Genomic DNA, 20,150 nt, shown 5'->3' with positions numbered 1-20,150 from the left:
TTTTTTCATAAATAATAACAATATTTATTCCATTTTTTTATATTTAAAATCATAAAATTAATTATATTCATTCATTCATCTTCCACGTCCTCTACCTCTATTGAAACCACCCCTTCCTCTGCCTGAAGATTTTCCTTTTGGAGGAGGAGATTTTGGTCTTAACGCTTCAATTCTCTCTGTACATCCTGTTGTTACCTGATTATTATTAAAATAGCTATTATAGATATCAGAATTGAAATTAGTGTTTGTTAATTCTGGTCCAACTGTTAGCCAGCCAGGTCTAATGGTACTATCTCGTCCAAAAAGATGTAGCCTAAAAAAAATTCTCTTATTAGTTGTGGAATAAATGTTAATAGTTCAATAAATTTACCTTCTCTTTCCAAGACAAAAATGTTCAATTATATGGAATATTTCAACAGGTTTTTCAATAGAGCCATATTCAGGTTCTTCGGATATAATTAAATCTATGTCTACATTAGCATGTATAAAATCACCATCAGTAGATCTTCTAACAGTTCCTTTAATACCCATTAAACAATGTTCTTTAGTCCTTTGTAACACAGCTTTGCTATCTAAATTTTTGCTGTGACCAGGATTATTTATATTTGTTCTGATCCAACATATATCTTCACAGCGTCTAAAACCCCACTTTCTCAAACAAAATCTACCCATGTCTAATCCATCACTACTACCACACCACAAAAACACAAAGCTTCTATTTGCTGATACTTCTCCAATATCAAGTTCCATAATCTGTAATAATAATATCATAAAAAAATTAGAATTTATCAAATAATTTATTACAGAAATATTTTCAACTTGGTTTTTGCTTACCTGATCCCAGTTCCATAGTTGAACATTAGTTGCTCCACAAGTTCTTTGATACTCTTCTAATGGTGGTTCAATTAAAATGACATCAGATTTACAATTTAAATCTTTTAGGTTGAAAGTAGATAAATCTGTTTTTAAATACATAGGAGGTGTAGCAGTTTCTGAAATGAGATCATCTTTGAGCTTAATAAGCTCCCTTAGCTTAGGATACTCTTCAAATCTGTCTGCAAGACCAACATCTCTAATAAAATTTTGAGGACGTTGGCCTGTATCGATAAAATGTTGACAATAATCATTGTGCGGATTAGATGATTGTGTTCCCTTCAAAAAGGTTGATGAGTCGGTGTAAACAATTTCGTCGGCTAATACTGTATTGTCATTGTTTTTTTCATTTTTGACTTTGCTCGAAATCGCATCGTCTTTATCTTTTGGCTTTTCGTAAACTTCTGTGCCGAGTATTTGTCGCAATTCGTCGACGCTCGAGACTCCCAACTGAAAATAACAAAACCCATTATCGCCCCAATTATGACATGATCATTCGGCAAATTTCAAAACATAACCTGCACGTCAGTGTCAAATGGATAAAACCAAATAAAAAGACAAGGTCCATTGCAAAACTTACCGTTTGAGCGAGTAGTTTTTTCCTTTTACGGGAACGTTCCCTTATTGTTTTCATCATTTTTATCACGAAACTTAATAAAATCTAGTTAAAGTATACTATTTACAAATTGAATTTTGTAGATTTGCAATAATTGCAATCGGTGGCATCGGTAGATTACAGACTGCGACAGCGTTATCTTATATTTACTTCGGTGTTTCTGCCGACTGCCACAAAATGCCAAACACTGTGTTTGTGCATAATAGTGACATCTGGAGGCTACTTTTGAATGTATCTTTAAAGTTCGGCTCTGGTCTGTTGCAGTTAGCGGCTTCACCACCACTCTCTGTGCTTTTGGGCTCTGCCGACTGCCACGCTGAGAGATCATTTCGTGTTTCATCTACACTCCATACACTTGCTTGCCGCGAGCACGTGTTGGCTATAACCTCAGTTATTATTTTAATAATTAACAAAAATGGAAAATACAAACAAACCAGAAAATCCAGAGCACGTTGACATGGACGTTGGTCAGTTGTTGATTTCAGATTTTAACAAAGTTAATTTAAAACCAAAATCGAACTGGGAAAAGGTCTTGACTTCAACGACGAGAGATAATGTTCAACTTTTAGTCAATCAAATCTGGACCTTGCCGGCGAAGTGCATTGAAGAAGTAATTGTTACAGATTTACCAAAACCCACTTACGTTTTGCCCAGATCTCGTAAGGTACCAAATCCTAAAGCACTCACAAAATGGGAACAATTTGCCAAAGAAAAGGGCATTCAGAAGAAAAAGAAGGGCAAATCTAAACTCCAGTGGGATGATATTCTCAAAAAATGGATTCCAACACATGGTTACAAGAAGGTTGAAGCTCAGAAAACTAATGAATGGTGCATTGAATATAAAGAAGGCGATGATACTGATCCAAGAGAAGCTTTGAAGAAGGCTAAAACCGAGAAGGTAGCCAAAAACGAACTGCAAAGGCTCAGAAATCTTGCCAAATCCAAGAATATTAAAGTACCAAAAGTTGGAGTACTTAATAGCGTTTCGGCTAAAGATCCAAAACTATTGGAATATGGTGCTAAGGTATGAAAATTTTATTAATAGCATTATGTATATTGTAGTTGCTCAAAATAAATTACATGTATATTTACATTTATGTATATTTTCAGGTTGCTGAAGTTTCTACAGCTTCACTAGGTAAATTCACTGAAAAGCCTCCACGTAAAACTGATGGTAAAGTCACTAAAGCCAAAAATAAATTGAAAAAGAAGAAGAAGAATACTACTGGCAGAAATCCTGGCCGAGCTGGTAAAGCACCAGAGACAGCTTCATCGAAAAAGCCAAAAGCTGGCAAAGGAAACCGTGATTTCCGTAAAAAAGTTGGTGGAAGGAAACGAAGGAACTAGCCTCATTCAGTTGATGTGTATATAGTGTACTTAGTTTAAATTAGCTTCAACAATTTTCAATTTCAATAATTTTCAAGTAAACAATGTGAATAAACTGTGGTACAGTTTAGTGAAAAAGAACTAAAGATCGTTTTATCAATAAATTTATAAATTTATCATAAATTGTTATTTTTGTTTTTATTCAACAATCAAAATCATATTTGAGATGGCATATAAGAAAAAGTCGCATATTATTCATCATTTGTGCCCCAAAACAATGAAATCTTAAATAATGCTTCATAAAAAATTCTCAAAAATTTTTTCATAAACAGTTTTTTGAACAACATTGTTTCTCATTAAAATATTTTTGGAAAATTTCAATGTTTTAGACAGTAAAGGAAAATCAAGTTTTCATTTCTTAAATTTCATTGTATTTATTTACTTTAGCGCCAGAAAACGTTCAATGTAAGAACAAATTACGAGTTTAAGGTGGTTAATGAAAATCTATAAAATGCCTGCATTTTCTACGTAATGTTTCCATGATACACCATAAAAGTAATAAAATCAAGTAATGTATTGAATCATTTGAAATGCAGAGACATGCCAGATAAAACCAATTACACGTGAAACCTTTTGCGAATAAACATTTTTTCTGTGCAACGCATATTATGCATTGACATCCAGTTTTATCTGCTCCACGCGCTCGTGTCAAGTTTTGACTCGATCGGTTGAAAATTTCATAAACAAAATGCGCAAGCTTATCGCCCATGTATGTACATTATAATAAACAACTATTGAGAAAAAAATCGACGCGCACCGATTGACGAAATTATTTATAAACAGAAACCAACGAAATTTGTCGCCCGCAGACTGCGTCAAGGGTCATTATAAAAGCGCAGACGATAACGATGCGTATTGCGTAGTTGTATCGTTTTTATCGCGTTATTCATATTTGTTCGACAAATTTTGTTCGGTGCGTGCGACGATCCACGTGCAAACACAATGTGCAAATTTTCTCGTTGTAAGCTCAAATATTGTTTTTGGCGCAGGATATCGTTCAATTAGAAGCGCGAGACAATTGGTTCGGAATAAATGATTTGGAAAAAAATTACAATTAGAAGACTGCTCGCATGAACCGACCGAGAAACATTTTTTACGTGACAGATCGCACGATGTTCGGTACAATCGATATTGAGAAGAAAAAAAATGGTGTGACTAAAGATTAAATGTTGCAACTTGAAGTGTTAAACAAGAAGAACCCCCCCGCGAAAAAAGGCGACGCATCATCTTGGGCATCAACGCGACGCTTCATACGGCTCGTATGTGAGCGATATGTCATGCATCATCGACGGCTAACGTGATAAAAAAATCAACACGATGCGTGGCGATGTGGTCGTAGCAGGCGCGCGATCGTGATACACGCACACGCACTCAGAGGCGACTCGTGAGCTGTGCTGCGCCAGCAGAAATGAAAACATTTGCCTTTTGCCTTCTGCTTTGTATGGCACTGCAACTGCACGCGTAGATCAGCTGAACGCTCGAGCCGAGCAGCTGCACTCGAGCTCGAAGCTCTCGGTGTGGTAAATGGCAAGACTGGTGCACGCGGCGCATACACGCATCATAAAAGGAGAAACGCTCAGCGGCAGCTCACTTTTATACATATATATTATAATACTGATAACCTTCGGTTTATCACCCGCAAGCATTATAGCAACTACACACATCGCGTGCATACGTGTGTGCCCCCTTCCGACTTTGGAGCGACGACAATTGCAGGCAGCGATGAGTATAACTCCCGCGGTGCATCGCTCGAGCTAGCCAGTTTTCGCCGATTCTCTGCATAAGCAGCACAACTCCGACTGCGATTGACGTTTCGACACGTAACGATACGTGACTTGTACCTCCCGCGCACGCAACGTTCAGTGCTTCGATAGTTTTAGAGAACAGCCGATACGATAGAGCATAAGCCTCTTTGTGCTTGCAGTTTTGGTTGCTCAACGTTCAGCAACTAAACTACGCAATAGTAAATAGAATATACGTTTTACAAGTGGCTTATTACACGTAGATAATTAATACATAGTCGTTGGGAAAAGCTTTTTCACCACCGACCTGGGTTCACAAAGAGGAATGCAAAAGGACTGCCGAGATTGTCTGGGTATCAGATACCGAATCAATTCGCTGGATAAAAGGTGGAAGTGGCTTCATCAAACTCTTGCTCTGCATAAGTACCTCACCATCACCGCCAACGAATCCAACTTTCAGAGCTACTCATCTAAGCCAGCTTATTGAGACATTATATATCAAAGCGAGATTTTAATAACTTTTGGCAGCTTGACTCAAACTCTAGAGTTTAGTTGACTTCATCATTTATTATTGTGCTCACCCAAAAAGACTGAGTGTTCATATTTGTCTCTAATCATCCCAGTTGAAGATCCAATACAACTTTGCGGTTACAGATTATTGAATTCTTTAAAAAGACTGATATTTTTGTATTTGGTAGACTTAATAGACTATTAGAGATATCTATATTTTTAATTTAACTAAGATAGAGATTCAAAATGTCTGTGATTATTAAATCCAGCTTATTCAAGGCCAAGAGCTTCTACAGTAAGTTTGGGTAAGTCAATCTTCTTATCTTTCATCTGCAATATGCTTGCTCATCTGCTCGTTTTTCGATAAAGAAAAATGTATGGTTATCTTTGGAAAATGTTTAAAAATAAATGAACTTTTTTTCATCTGACTTTGTTGTCTTGGCTAATGAAGCACTTAAAAATGCCAAAAGTTTCATGAATTATGTAACATTTAAACATTGTAGCAGCGCTCTGAATAGTTTTTCTTTTATCAACATAACTATGAATTTTAATATTTCCTTATGCTCGTCAGCAACTTTGTGCTATAAACATCTTTTTTTTATCATTACAGTGACTTTACTTTACTGACAAGATATGCATCAACAACGAAAAAACCTCTTGCACAAAATATTCCTGAGGAGGAAATAAAAAAATCTGTGTTCATATCTCAATCGACTGATATCTATACAAACTTGGCTCTGGAAGACTGGTTCTATCGTAACTATGACTTCAGCAAACATCACATCTTACTACTCTGGAAAAATGATCCATGTGTAGTCATTGGTCGTCATCAAAACCCATGGCTAGAGTGCAATGTAGCTGGCTGCGAGCAAAAAAATATCTTGATAGCAAGACGTAATAGTGGTGGTGGTACTGTCTACCATGACCCAGGCAATCTCAACCTGTCCTTTTTCACACCTAGAGAAAGATACAACAGAAAATACAATTTGGAAATCATAACTCGAGCTTTATTCAGACAGTGGGGACTAAAAGCAATTATCAATAAAAAGGAGGATATCATAGTGCAAAATGAATTTAAAGTAAGTTTTCTTTGTTCCACTGATTTATGTGTAAATGTGAATCGAGAATTCTTGCCAGTCATTGCGACGACTGTTTGTGATAGGAACGATTTTTTCATGAATTCTCGTTGCAGATATCTGGTACGGCTGCAAAATTGGGACGTCCCAACGCTTATCATCATTGCACGCTGCTCGTCGACGCTAAGAAACAAGATTTGAGTCTCGCTCTGAAAAAAACCGAGGTAATCATACTCGTATTAATTTTCAATGAATAATACGCGAGTTGTTGCGCTGGCAAAAAATAGTTCTCCACCACGCGCTAATCAAGCACAATGACTCGTTCTCGCTATAGTTTACGATAAATTATATCTCTTTCTCTTGTTTGTTGACAGACCGGAATAACAACGAACGCGACGCAATCCGTGCGTTCTCCCGTGAAGAATCTAAGCGAAGTCAATTCACACATAAAAATCGATCACTTGCTCAATGCAGTCGGCTGGGAATATTTACGCACGAAGGCAGTGACTCTGCAGGATGGTGGGCACAAGCTGGTTGAAGATCAAAAAGGCTTTCAAATGATCAATCCGACCGAGGACTGGTTCCCAGGTATCGATCAACTTACTGAGGAATTCCGCTCCTGGGACTGGACTTTCGGCAGATCGCCTAAATTTACGGTAACGCGAGTTCTCGAGGCGTCGGTGCCCGATGGTGGAAGGCACATAATCAAACTCGTCGTCGAGGTTGACAAAGGCATCGTGCAAGACGTCAAGATGACCCTCCCCATGGACGACAATCAAAACGCCAGCGTGATGACGAATTTACTAGGCAAACGTTACAGTCATGAGCTGACCGACAGCATTGTTGAGGCGACTGGATGCAAAGTCGTAGCTTACGACGTGAAAGACGATCAAAGCGACGTCGCGGCTATCTAGCCGAAATCGAAACCTGGTACACCTGATGATCGGTCTTGACTCCTCTTTGATCACTTATTGTGTTTTTTATTTAATATACTATTCGTTGTTGTACTGTAAATTATTAAGGTCAGCTATTGTGCGTGTTATGTTTGTAAGATAAATTGTTATCGGTGCGCTTGTTAATAACGATAAAACCAAGTTTATGTATAACGTGTTTCTTAATTCATATATTTTTGTTACAATATAATTATATAATTAAAATATATAAATATATATATTATATACACTGTTACTAAATATGTATTAGAATAATGTTTTGGCTGAACATTAAGACACATTTGTGAACCTTATTCCTGCACTGGTGTAATTCAGTCTAAAAATTACACACTCTCTAAGCTCGAGTAATAACAATGCATACACGGCTGGTATGTCTCCGTGCGTGTGTGTGTGGGAGATGATGCAAATCATTTTAGTAGAAAAAGCTCTACGTATACACACGTGTCCGAGACAATGAAGCATAGCGCGACTATCACGTGATTTCTCGATTCCAATAGCCGCGCAAATGTCAGAATCGCAATTGCAAGACTTCGTTTTAATATAAAACGTCTTGCTCCGTCTACCACGAGCACACGCGCACATACACAGGCGCGCACGCAGAATACAAATACAGACACAAGGCAAACAATAAACATTAAAATATTATCTTATTGATATGCATGTGCAGCGAAAATCCATGAAAAATTCTCGCAAATGATTTAAACGTTGGTCTCGGTAATTTACATATTGCGCGTTGGATCTTCAATAAAATACAGATCTCAATTTCTCTGGTTGCACTTGCTTACGACTAGAAAACTACTGGATAACGTCGCTCTTTCAGAAGCTCAGTTCATTTGCGTCGTTCGTTTCTATTGCGGTTTTACTTAAGATAAAAAAAGATGCAAAGCTTTAGTGTTCACGCAATTTATCGGATAAATAATGATATATAAAAATCGATAAACCATTCAAATTAACGGGTACGAGAGCAAAAAACATCAGTCATTCGCCTCTTATCGGACTCATTCTATCAAAGCGCGTAAGCATAATGCGAAGCCAGGAGATACAAGAAACACTGGGACGTTTGATAACTAAGTTTTTATAAACAAAAAATATATGCAAAACGTAGGTATTCAGTTAAAACATTCACTTATCATAAGTGTTATTGTTCGGAGCTCAATCAGATGATTTATCCTTTCATCGCTCAGTCTTTTTTTCTTAAGCAAGAATAATTAGTTACAGCTAATTAATTCGTTTTTTTCAAGATCAGACAGATCACGCTTAATTTAGACAGTACTTAAAGCTAATAAAAAAGCTCTCGCTTTCTTCAGAAGGCACGTGGTTTCGAAGTATACATATATTTTTTTCTTAAAATATCATTTATAAAAATTTTAATTGTTTTCATATCATGTACTATAACACGTGTTAATAAATATAAGTTTATATAAAAAAAGCTACATACCTAATTGTATGTATTGTATAGATTCATATAAAAATACGATTTTTCATGAAAAATCTTTTTCGTTACAACTAAATTCGTTCGAGATGATTTTTCTCTGACATATATAAATTTGTAGCAAAACTACCTAATTACATAATTAATATCATAAATAAATATACTGCATTTGCGACGCGTTGTATGCCCTTCAGCTTAAAAAAAAAAAATTAATTCGCGTGGGTGAGGGAAAAGAAAAAATAGAGTATTTTGTACAACATTCCTAGCTAAGTAATCGGTAAAAAACATTATCAAACATTTAAAAGTAATGCGTCGCAGTCGTAATGAAAAATTCGTAAAAATCTAGCATGTTCGATTATTCGTTTGACAAAAAAAAAAAAAAAAATCTTAAACTTTCACACGCACGGCATTCAATATTCGTAACCGTATGCATGCACCAATTGAATTGATCTGTCTGTCTGAAAAGTATTTGATATCCTAATAATTTTCAGTTACTGTTGGACGATGCATTGCCACCGGGAGAATCGATTCGAACAGCGGCTCGGTGAGCCCTCTCGGTCGCCATCTGTGGTAATATGAATCTCCCATTGAGGTAGATCCTTGGATAGCGATTTCGATGGGCCATGACTTCGCGATAGGGCGGAGGGGGTGTGCCCGGGCACGGGCTGTTCATGGATCGAACGGATGAGATCGAATCCATGTCACTGTGTTGCTCGGCCTCTTCCGCAGTAGTGGTCGTCGCCGTCGCTGTCGTATTATTTTCCTGTTGCTGATACAGATTTCTGTGGACGCGTATAATATCGTTAATTAAAATTATTTCGTCACCGATACTTTAGACTTTTGAGAAATAGAAAATTTACCTTAGCAAGGAAGCTCTCTGTGAATTCGTATCAGCTGAATTATTGGTCTCTTCGGATTCTTGTCTCATTCTCGGTACTTTGCAGGTAACGGACGTCGATAGCCACGTGTAGGTGACAATGATCGTCAGGGTGCAGCCGAGAAAGAAGCCAAGAATGACGAACCAGCCGGGCGTGACGTTGTGAAAACTGAAGAACGGCTGATCAGCGTGTTTGGCAGCCGCTGCCGCCGCCGCCAACTGATGCTGACGTATGGTCTCCTCCATCTGGTGCCAGGCGGTGAGTTCCCAGTTGTCCGTCTGGTCGTCGTCAGCCGTCTCCTCGCCGACCTTCGTGATGATCGGCTCAGCCTCGACGTTGTTCATGTCGATGATCTTCTTGAAGGCGGCCTCTAGGCCGGGCTTCTCGCAGAACGAGTCGTAGGTCACGTTGCGATTGTTCAGATAGTACTTGAGATCGAACATGGTGGCCTCGCAGAACCATTGATTGCCGCCGAGAGTCAACTTGGACAAGTTCGGCAGCACCCTGATCACGTCACGCTCGAGCTTGATGAATTTATTCCTCGATAGGTCGAGCGTTTTCAGCAATTTCAAATTCTGAAACACGTCCTTTTCCAGCGTGTTCAATTGGTTGCCCGCCAGATTGAGCGTGCGCAGTTGCTGCAACCCTTGGAACCTGTCCTTCTTCAAGTAGGTGATGTAGCAGTAACTCAGATCGAGCTCCTGCAAGTCGAGCAGCAAACAAACAAATGTGATAAGCATCGCTACATTACGAGGGGAAAAGCAAACCTTACAAGTTCTCAAAATGGGATCGGGTGGAATCAGCCGTAACGAAGAACGAACAAGTTAGAGAAGCAGACTACACGGAAAGCCGAGTTCGCGGGGGCGTTCAACTTCCCAACGAAAAAAGATAGCGAATTACACGTGTGTTTATACTGCGTAAGTATGAATTGCTTCGATCGATCGTATCTTAGAGCTTACACTCGTTTCACGCGCTTAATGCGAGCTTGGAATTTCCCGATTTTCCGATCGATGAACGTATATTTTTCGAGGTTAATACCACCGGAAGCTTATGTGCAATAGGAAGGGGTGCAAAGTATAATATAAACACAGATAACCCTTCGCGAGCGCGCGCACAAGCGAACGTGCGATGTAACACGCGTTACGACGACGATAACGTTATTATTATCGCACACAGGGGGAAGGATAGCTTACCTTCAGGGAAATGCTGTGAATCATCGGGACGAACAGGTTGAACTTATTGCCGGCGAGCTTGAGGACGACGAGATAGTGTTGGAAGAAGAAGGCGTCGGGATCGATGAAGTCGATGCGGTTATAGGACAGATCTAGGGCCGTGAGGTTCACCAGGTCGTCGAAGGCCTTCCGTCTGATCTCGTTGATCGAGTTCATCGACAAGTTCAAGTATCTCAGCTTCGTGAGACCAGCTCGCTAGATTACGAGAAAAAATACGACAAAAGAATATTATTATTTATAATGTAAATAGAACAGGATAGAGAGAGAGAGAAAAAAAGAAGTAAATGAAACGCATGATAAACGAAATGTGACAATGGATGTATTGTGATCGTTCATTGGCCTCGTTTTTACCTGAATAAAAGCCGACGTCGGCTCGCGCACGCGCGTAAATATTCATCGGTCAGCGTCTGGCCGATCGTTTCAGGCTAAACGCGAGTAATTAAGCATTTTACGCAAACAAACATACGATGCATGTGTGCGTTTATCGTCTACATAGAGAGATGAATCGAGTCGGACGGATGGGCGATAAGGAAAGAGCGTTTCAATTAAATCGAGGCCGCCGCCGCCGCCGCTACAGCCGCAGCCGAGAACTTTTGAAACGTTAAAGTAGATCAATCGTATGCTTTTTAATTGATATTACAATGCGCCTCGCGCGATTACATATCTCGTGCGTGCGTGCAGCAGTGTATATATGTCTGACTCTGCCTCTCTCTCTCATTGTGCGATGGAGAAGAAAAAAATTGACTGCGCGACGCAATTGTTATTGTTTTCGAACGCACAGTACATACACACACACACACACATAGATATATGTGTATATTACGCATTACATAGCATCGCGTGAAATTTCATTTGACACGAGAGAGATTGAGAGAGGCGCGCGGCGATGTTATCTTATTCTCGGCAAGCCGAGAGTGTCGCGCATATATTATAATGCAAAGCGCAACGGCGCTAGATAGCCTCGCGCGCGCGTTGATATAAAATTCGATCGTCGTATAGCATACGCGACTTCTATTCGTATACACACACACGATGTAGCGAAATATAGAAAACTAAGTTGGGATGGGTTAAGTGTTGCGCGAATCGTTGTAAAATAATCGATCGGATTTATTTTCTGAATACATATTTTTAGGCTCGATTCGTCTATACGTCAATATTAACATGGTGTATAATAAATTGCCAAGTTCTTGGCGCTTTTCGTATCTTATATGGTCGCGATAGAAAGCAAACACGTTCTCGGTTTAGAGTACAATAAACCCGTGAAAAGACGTGGAAGTCGTATAATAACGTATTATATATTGAAAAAAGTGACCTCATCGCGTATATGATGTGAATGTTTGAGACGGCGGCAGCGGTGTCTCTTTCATGAAAATGCCATGCTATATACACATGACTCTTTCCATCTCTCTTTAGCTGTCTCTGCGTTTGCAGAACCGCACAGCGAAAAAAGAGAGAGAGAGAGAGCGAGAGAGAAGAGAAACAGTGTGCGAGAGTCCAAGTATACATATATAAATACACAAACGCGCTCTCGCTCGTACAGACTGCACTTACACACACGCGCATGCCTCTCCATATCAAAAAGGCCGTCAACCTGGCGCCATTCGTATTATAGCGCTATATATCCTCCTTTTCGCACAACTCGCCACTAAAGACTCGGGCTGTGCACACGGGCATTAATTCACGCGAATTGATCCAAAAATAATCGAAATGTTTCTCTCTCTCTCTCCCTTGCCTCTCTTGCTCTCAAACTTCTAGGCGGGTATATGTTTTCTGACTAAAAATGGTGAGCCAGAGTTATGCGCGTAATGTTCGTCTCATCGATCTATCTATATACAAAGTGCGCTGACAAGCGCAACCGCGATCTAGCGCCAGACGGAGCGGAGGGAGCACTTACCGACAATTGTCGATCTTCCAACACGCCGATCGAGTTGTTGGACAGATCGAGGACCTGGACGTAGTAGGGCACCCGGGCGTTGACGCTGTAGAGATTCTGGCCGGCGCAGGACGCCTTGAGCAGCGACTGTTGCCCGATGAGCCACGTGCCGCAGGTGCAGATGCTCGGGCACTCGACACCATTGTTGTCGGGTAGCGACGCCGCTGCCTTGCCGAGGTTAGCAGCCGCCGCCACCAAGTTTTGATAATCCTGCAGCTTCGGCAGCTTCGGGAACGATGCCAGCGACGACGAGCTCGACGTGGTGGCCGCCCCGGGCGAGCAGCAGCAGCAGCAGCACAAAAGTGCTAAGACGGCTGCGAGCAGCGGAACCATCGCGCCAGCAGCAGCAGTGACCAGTGGCTGCAGCACCAGTTCACGTATTATTGTTATACGTAAAAATCGTAAGGTTATGGTGCTCGATCCTCTCGAGCGAAAGGGTTTAGTACAGAAAGAGGCGGTTCTCTGGCTCTGGTTCCGTCTCAGGAACGCGAGGCTGTAACGAGCGTCGACGCTGAGGAGGCGTCCATCCTCGCGAAGAGATTCGCTGCAGCAGCACTGCTCGCCACTAACTCGGAAGCAGCAGCAGCAGCAGCTCCGAGCATTTTATAACGAATCTTCGATCACACGGAACGATATTTTACACACTGTGCGCTGTGCAGCCACTCACTCGATCGTCGCACGCGGACACTTTTGCACCCAACTCTTCCCGCAGCGCATAGAAGAGCACACGATCTTCGATTATCGACGATTAGTTTGATCGTCGCTGTATACGGTCGCGGAGCATCTGTGTATGTATACACAGGCAGATACGAGCTTGTGTTTTTTCTCTCTTTCTCACGGAGATAAACCTGCGGGCGCGCGACAATATACACTAGAGTATACAGCTCACGTACTCTCCCCGACAGAACCGCACACACACTGTGGCACGTCTGGTACTGGCTGTGTTCGGAGTCGCCGTATGTGCGTGTGTATATCGTACGCGTGTGTGCGTGCGTGTGTTTGCGCGACTGACTGCGACTGCCTCCGCATTCGCCACTCGGAGTTCGGACTCTCGTGCAATTTGTATGTAGATGTGTATAATGTGTGCGTGTGCGCTATTCTACAAAGAATCGACGCGGACGATCAGTCAACTAAGATGATCACGAGCGGGGTTCGCCGCCGCCGCCGCCACCGCGAGAGACGAGACGTTCGTTCGCCAGGTAGTATACCAGCAGTGAGATAGAGATGAGAGAAGTGGCGCCACTGCGCGGCTCCCGCAAAACTCCTCCGCCGCTAGAATAATCGGTTCGATTTTGCATTGTATTGTGTATACTAAAATTGTAATAGGTTGTACAAAATGTACAATGCTTCGCATGCGCCTTCCTACAAATCGGTATGAAATACAAAAAGCGTTTTTGTCACGATTACTTGTGAATTTTACGGCTTGCAACAGTCAGACTTCAACTCCTAATGTTAAGCCATCTATCTAAAACTTTTGATGTATCTTCAGGCTCGATTCAAGATAGTACTCAATATTGTTCCAGTTCAAGTGTTCAAAAATCGTTTATAATTTAACTTTTCCACGTCCGGAACACCTTTTTAAATAATAAACCGTTTAGCTTAATTGGTTTACTGTGAAAGTTTTTAAAGAGCGAACCAATTCAAGCTAAAATTAACGCCTTTTTCTATAAATATTGTTATGAATGATCAATTTTAAATATTACGATTAAAAATTACTCTGACACTCAAAATATATGGGTAAGGCTCAGAATTTTTTAAATAAACCTGCGCTCGTATGTCACCGATCTTGACGCGCTTTTGGTATGTTATAGTACATGGTAAAAAAGACCCAAAACCAAAATTTTAGACCCCCTCCCCCCTCCTACCCCCCACTTCCGGTATAAACGTCCATTTTCTATCTATATTTTTTCTGAAGGCCTGAAGCAATTAAAAAATCTGAAAAAATTCACAAAAATACTTTTCAACAATCCAAACAACCTTGAATTTTTTCAGATTTTTTGAGTGCTTCAGGCCTTCAGAAAAAATTATTGAAAATTTTGAAAATTCATATACGGCGCTACGATGCAATACAAAGCCCGATCTTTTTTTCCACTTATTTTTGACATCAAAATACATAACCTCAAATTTTTTCAGATTTTTTCAGACAGAGCGCTGGCGGTTTTTAGCCGAAAAACGCCCTTTTTTTACGAAAATAATTTTTTTAGGGCGATATGAAGCTTTAAAAAATCTGGAAAAATTTTTTTCTTGTTTTTCAGGTCAAAATACATAACCTTGAATTTTTTCAAATTTTTTAATTGAAGGCGATAGCATCTATGGCTAAAAAACGCTATTTTTATGAAAAACGGTTCCTGGAACCCAGAGGTTCCGGTAAAAAAATTTGAAAAAATTTTTTTCGAATTCCTTGTCAAATTTTAATAAATTTTGACCGTCGCAAAATTTCGATTGGAGCTTCCTAGCTCATTCTAGAGCATAACAAAGATTCGAGCGAAATTCTGAAGAAATTTGAAAAATAATGTAATTGTGATGAACGTCTTCAGAATTTCGCTCGAATCTTTGTTATGCTCTAGAATGAGCTAGGAAGCTCCAATCGAAATTTTGCGACGGTCAAAATTTATTAAAATTTGACAAGGAATTCGAAAAAAATTTTTTCAAATTTTTTTACCGGAACCTCTGGGTTCCAGGAACCGTTTTTCATAAAAATAGCGTTTTTTAGCCATAGATGCTATCGCCTTCAATTAAAAAATTTGAAAAAATTCAAGGTTATGTATTTTGACCTGAAAAACAAGAAAAAAATTTTTCCAGATTTTTTAAAGCTTCATATCGCCCTAAAAAAATTATTTTCGTAAAAAAAGGGCGTTTTTCGGCTAAAAACCGCCAGCGCTCTGTCTGAAAAAATCTGAAAAAATTTGAGGTTATGTATTTTGATGTCAAAAATAAGTGGAAAAAAAGATCGGGCTTTGTATTGCATCGTAGCGCCGTATATGAATTTTCAAAATTTTCAATAATTTTTTCTGAAGGCCTGAAGCACTCAAAAAATCTGAAAAAATTCAAGGTTGTTTGGATTGTTGAAAAGTATTTTTGTGAATTTTTTCAGATTTTTTAATTGCTTCAGGCCTTCAGAAAAAATATAGATAGAAAATGGACGTTTATACCGGAAGTGGGGGGTAGGAGGGGGGAGGGGGTCTAAAATTTTGGTTTTGGGTCTTTTTTACCATGTACTATAACATACCAAAAGCGCGTCAAGATCGGTGACATACGAGCGCAGGTTTATTTAAAAAATTCTGAGCCTTACCCATATGTATATCACTTTAATCGAGTGTCAGTAGTTGGTGAAGAAAAAGGGACAGTGAATTTAAAATTTTTAAAAATTAACACAGTAATTGCATCCAAAGGCGGATTAAAAAAGGTTAGACATTTGCCACTGACGCATTTCGAAGGGCATCAATATAAGATTTTAAATTGATCAAAGTACTCAAAAAAAGGGGAAACAATCATGAAAGCTTGTACAAATTTTGTTAATGCTTGTAGTAACAGGAATGTAGAAAACATTTTTTGGTTTAAATTAAATTTATAAATGGTTTCCACGTTGGGGTTTTCAGTAAAAACTTCATCGCGTGAGGTTTCTAAAATATCCAGTAGCCAACTAAATTCTCGCCCCATTCACCTGCATATACAAGAAATTAAAAAAATTCTCGATTAATCGCTGCATGAATATATGTACGGACCACCAAAGAGTATTATTAGTAGTAGCAAAATCTGGTTCACAATAAAGCACCGTAACGACAGTGTACGAAGGTATAATGATAATCAAGAGGTCCGAGGTTCAGACAAGCACAATTTTTATTGAAATTTAAAATATGTACATCAATAAGTATCTATTCATATTGAAATTCATCAATCAATATTTCTTCTCGCAACTATCGTATATATACTTAATCTTTGTGACCTTTGTGGACTGTTTTATGATGAATGAGCCAATTCCTTTTTTGTCAAACTTCTTCTCATATTTGTCGCAAGCGTACACTTTGTGACCTTCATGGACTGCCCTTCGATGTCTCAGTAAACCTGATTTTTGTCCAAAGTTTTTCTCGCATTTATCACAACTGTAATCTTTCTGACCTTCGTGGACTGTCCTCTGATGCAAAAGCAAATACGATTTTCGTCCAAATTTTTTCTCGCACTTGTCGCATGCGTAATCTTTGCGACCTTCGTGTACTGTCTTTTGGTGCAAAAGCAAGTACGGTTTTTGTCCAAATTTTTTCTCGCACTTGTCACACCCGTAATCTTTGCGACCTTCATGGACTGCCCTTCGATGTCTCAGTAAATCTGATTTTTGTCCAAAGTTTTTCTCGCACTTATCACAACTGTAATCTTGGCAACCTTCGTGGACTGTCCTCTGATGCAAAAACAAATACGATTTTCGTCCAAATTTTTTCTCGCAATTGTCGCATGCGTAATCTTTGAGACCTTCATGGACTACCCTTTGGTGTCTGAGTAAATCTGATTTTAGTCCGAATATCTTATCGCAATTTTCACATGCGAAATCTTTACGACCATCGTGGACTGTAATTTGGTGTTTGATCAAATTGCTTCGTTCCCCAAATTTCTTCCCACACTTGTCACATGCAAAGTCTTTTCGACCTGCATGCACTGTTTTTTTATGTCTGATAAGATTGCTTGGAATCCCAAATTTCTTCTCGCACTTTTCGCAAACATAATCTTTGCGACCTGCATGGATTGTTTTTTTATGCCTCATCAGATTGCTTTGAACCCCAAATTTCTTTTTGCACTTGTCGCATACATAATCTTTGCGACCTTCGTGGACGGCTTTTTGGTGTTTTATTAAATAGCTCTGAATTCCAAATTTTTTCCCGCATTTGTTACATACGTAATCCTTGAGACCTTCGTGAATTGTCTTTTGATGGCAAAGTAACTGCTGCTTTGCTCCAAATTTCTTTTCGCAATGGTCACATGCAAAATCTTTTCGACCTGCATGTACTGTCTTTTGGTGGTTTATCAAATTGCTTCGAGTCCCAAAGTTCTTTTCGCATTTGTCACATGAATAATCTTTACAACCTTCATGGAATGTCTTTAGGTGAATGAACAGACTCGATTTTTGTTTAAATTTTTTTTCGCATTTGTCGCATTCATAATCTTTACGACGTTCGTGTACTGTCTTTTGGTGCCTAATCAATTTTGATTTTACTCCAAATTTCTTCCCACAATCATCGCATAAGTAATCTTTGAAGACTTTGGGGACTGAATCTTTCCGACCTTCATGTACTGTCTTCAGGTGAAAGAGCAAATGCGATTTTTTTCTAAACTCCTCTTCGCACTTGTTGCATACGAATTCTTTGCGATCGCCGTGTACCGTCTTTATGTGCCAGAGCAAACTCCGTTTATTTCCGAATCTCTTCGCGCACTTTTCACACAAGTAATCTTTGAAAACCTCGTGGAATATTTTTTTATGATTTACCAAATTTGATTTATTTTCAAATTTCCTTTCGCACTTGACACAAGCAAAATCTTTGCGACTTTTGTGTTCTGTTATTTGGTGTCTACTTAAATGACTTCTGAACTCAAATTTCTTTTCGCACTTGTCGCAAGCGAAATCTTTTTGTTCATTGTGAATTGTATCTCGGTGATTTATCATATCCTGGCAAATATTAAAAACGCACTTTTGGTTGTCCGAAACAACAATGTCGGGTTCACTCGAATTATCTTGAGAAACAATTTCCTCGGATTTCTTCTCACTTTTATCCATTTTAGTGCCTAAATTTAACGATGAATGCTTCTATATAGAATGAGTAAAATTTATTTCTTGGTATTGTGGTGTGTTTCTTAGGAAAGACGACAGTTTACTAATTGGTTTTTACTATAAGCATAATCAGAGTGTCAATAGATTATATCAAAACCGTTTATAATTGTATTGTTTACAATTAAGTACCAGATTTATCTGTATACATTATCCTTGGATTGGAAAATCATACTTCAACAGTTTAAAATTTAAAATTGGCGACGATTTCTTAGAGAAATTTTTTGGCCTTCTAAAATTAAGTATTTCAAAAAAAACATCGAGTTAATAAATAAATGAAGAATGAAAAACTGAAAAATGTTAATATTCATAACAAAATTGGCCGCCCCCACACCAAGGCGTGATTTGCGTGTTTCATAACCCACCACTGATTAGGTTGCAAAAATATTTATGGATAAGGAGTTAATTTTACCTCGGATTCGTTTGCTTTTTTATTATATTTATTTATTAATTAAAAAGGGGTCTAGAACATAGAAAACTTAACGTATTAATACTTTTCAGGCAGTTGCACTTGACTGAATAAACACGCTACCATGATACGCTAATGCATGTGATTTTCGAACATTATTTAACATTTAAAACTTTATTATGCTCCATAATTTTTTTTTTCAAGGTCCATAAGATCAAACTGACTATAAAGGGCTTCATTATGGTGGGGATCTGTGATCCAAAAATGAAAATCTTTCCTTGTTAGTGGATTTGTCGACTACTGATAAATATTTTGGGACGTAAAACGAAAAATCGAATTTCTTTTAAGAATTGAAGCTTTTTGCAGAGATTTTATGAAGCTCAAGTAAAATTTTTAGCTCGATCTATTCTACACTCCCAATATTTCTTGCCGGTAAGTTTGAAAAATATTGTTCCAATATTACAAAGTTTCAAATGTTTTGTATTCGGATTTTACACGAAAAAACATAAAGAGCCCTTGGTACAAATTAAAAATTAAGTAAGTTGGAAATGTTTTTTCCTTATCGAACCACTTTGATGTCGTTCTTAAAAACTAAGTACAGTTGTTCTTTGAAAAAAAGGAACAGATTTCTTTAAAAATTCTAGAGTAGCCCTACTTTTTAATAACTACTAAAAAACTTGAGTGTTTTCATTTGAAAATTGAAAAAATTTCAATCAAAATTGTTGTTGCGATAATTTTGTTGCAGAGGGAAAATTCGTATAAAATACAATGGAAAATCATAGACGAAAGAAATTTAGTATGTCCTTAATCTCAACAAATCTATAATGTATCTTATTATTTATCTTCTGACCTCAAAAAAAAGTTTCAGCACATTTGGTGACCCATACCTCAATACCGAATGAATAGTCATGATTGGTGATGATCGTGATGATAGGCCGCAACTACAGCGTCGGGCGGCCAATAATACCAGATTTGAAACGCGACTGTACTACTGGGCGAGCTTCGTCATACTCTGTCTCTCCATCGTACTGCTGTGGAAATTTGTTTTGGCCTTTCTGACGGCTTTGTAAGAAGAATTTCGACCATGAATGTAATACACAGCGATTATTGCAATGAACTATTAATGTACTTATTATTTCATTAAAGTCTTTTAACAACATTTAAAACCATGATTATTAATTTATTAAGAGGAAAATTAATTTATTAAGGGAATGAGACGTAGTTGATCAAAACAAACTCAACAAAATTGAAAAAAATTCACAGAATTTAAGTACATCTAAAAAAAACTGCTATAT

At 38.6% G+C, this 20,150-nt stretch overlaps 4 protein-coding genes and 1 long non-coding RNA gene across 5 annotated transcripts; 3 read left to right on the top strand and 2 right to left on the bottom strand.

The window, feature by feature from the left end:
- Positions 1-2: 2 nt before the first annotated feature.
- On the bottom strand, positions 3-1,733 carry LOC106650078 (methyltransferase-like protein 14 homolog). Its single transcript, XM_014367866.1, has 4 exons — positions 1,454-1,733; positions 835-1,323; positions 371-753; positions 3-313 (listed from the first exon to the last, which is right to left on the bottom strand). Exons 1-4 carry the CDS (start codon positions 1,508-1,510, stop codon positions 76-78), a joined length of 1,167 nt encoding a protein of 388 aa, XP_014223352.1. The 5' UTR covers positions 1,511-1,733; the 3' UTR covers positions 3-75.
- An 84-nt stretch (positions 1,734-1,817) lies between these two features.
- LOC106650080 (ribosome biogenesis regulatory protein homolog) lies at positions 1,818-2,998 on the top strand. Its single transcript, XM_014367869.2, has 2 exons — positions 1,818-2,513; positions 2,600-2,998. Exons 1-2 carry the CDS (start codon positions 1,905-1,907, stop codon positions 2,834-2,836), a joined length of 846 nt encoding a protein of 281 aa, XP_014223355.1. The 5' UTR covers positions 1,818-1,904; the 3' UTR covers positions 2,837-2,998.
- A 2,108-nt stretch (positions 2,999-5,106) lies between these two features.
- LOC106650077 (lipoyltransferase 1, mitochondrial) lies at positions 5,107-7,391 on the top strand. Its single transcript, XM_014367865.2, has 4 exons — positions 5,107-5,432; positions 5,738-6,206; positions 6,320-6,427; positions 6,578-7,391. Exons 1-4 carry the CDS (start codon positions 5,374-5,376, stop codon positions 7,115-7,117), a joined length of 1,176 nt encoding a protein of 391 aa, XP_014223351.1. The 5' UTR covers positions 5,107-5,373; the 3' UTR covers positions 7,118-7,391.
- A 1,558-nt stretch (positions 7,392-8,949) lies between these two features.
- On the bottom strand, positions 8,950-13,783 carry LOC106650075. The gene is made up of 4 exons (XM_014367863.2): positions 12,593-13,783; positions 10,660-10,893; positions 9,449-10,167; positions 8,950-9,370 (listed from the first exon to the last, which is right to left on the bottom strand). The coding sequence occupies exons 1-4, from the start codon at positions 12,962-12,964 to the stop codon at positions 9,076-9,078; spliced, it is 1,620 nt and encodes a 539-aa protein (XP_014223349.1). The 5' UTR covers positions 12,965-13,783; the 3' UTR covers positions 8,950-9,075.
- A 5,182-nt stretch (positions 13,784-18,965) lies between these two features.
- On the top strand, positions 18,966-19,898 carry LOC106650082. The gene is made up of 3 exons (XR_001339316.2): positions 18,966-19,287; positions 19,601-19,651; positions 19,718-19,898. It is a non-coding gene; the product is annotated as an uncharacterized LOC106650082 (long non-coding RNA).
- The last annotated feature ends 252 nt before the right edge of the window (positions 19,899-20,150 follow it).

Source organism: Trichogramma pretiosum, unplaced genomic scaffold (genome assembly GCF_000599845.2).
Source record: "Trichogramma pretiosum strain Unisexual culture from Peru unplaced genomic scaffold, Tpre_2.0 scaffold82, whole genome shotgun sequence".
Lineage (NCBI taxonomy): Eukaryota > Metazoa > Arthropoda > Insecta > Hymenoptera > Trichogrammatidae > Trichogramma > Trichogramma pretiosum.
This window is presented reverse-complemented; position numbering and strand designations above follow the sequence as displayed.

Bases quoted from the DNA above. Each gene is read 5' to 3' on its own strand.
- LOC106650077 (XM_014367865.2), top strand. From the start codon at position 5,374: ATGTCTGTGATTATTAAATCCAGCTTATTCAAGGCCAAGAGCTTCTAC. The intron at 5,433-5,737 runs GTAAGTCAATCT...TTATCATTACAG, and splicing joins AGCTTCTACAGTAAGTTTGG to TGACTTTACTTTACTGACAA. The intron at 6,428-6,577 runs GTAATCATACTC...GTTTGTTGACAG, and splicing joins TCGCTCTGAAAAAAACCGAG to ACCGGAATAACAACGAACGC.
- LOC106650075 (XM_014367863.2), bottom strand. From the start codon at position 12,964: ATGGTTCCGCTGCTCGCAGCCGTCTTAGCACTTTTGTGCTGCTGCTGC. The intron at 10,894-12,592 runs GTAAGTGCTCCC...CTCGTAATCTAG, and splicing joins TGGAAGATCGACAATTGTCG to CGAGCTGGTCTCACGAAGCT. The intron at 9,371-9,448 runs GTAAATTTTCTA...ACGCGTCCACAG, and splicing joins CAGAGAGCTTCCTTGCTAAG to AAATCTGTATCAGCAACAGG.
- LOC106650080 (XM_014367869.2), top strand. From the start codon at position 1,905: ATGGAAAATACAAACAAACCAGAAAATCCAGAGCACGTTGACATGGAC. The intron at 2,514-2,599 runs GTATGAAAATTT...GTATATTTTCAG, and splicing joins TATTGGAATATGGTGCTAAG to GTTGCTGAAGTTTCTACAGC.
- LOC106650078 (XM_014367866.1), bottom strand. From the start codon at position 1,510: ATGATGAAAACAATAAGGGAACGTTCCCGTAAAAGGAAAAAACTACTC. The intron at 1,324-1,453 runs GTAAGTTTTGCA...TGTTATTTTCAG, and splicing joins AAAAACTACTCGCTCAAACG to TTGGGAGTCTCGAGCGTCGA. The intron at 314-370 runs GTAAATTTATTG...AATTTTTTTTAG, and splicing joins TTTTGTCTTGGAAAGAGAAG to GCTACATCTTTTTGGACGAG.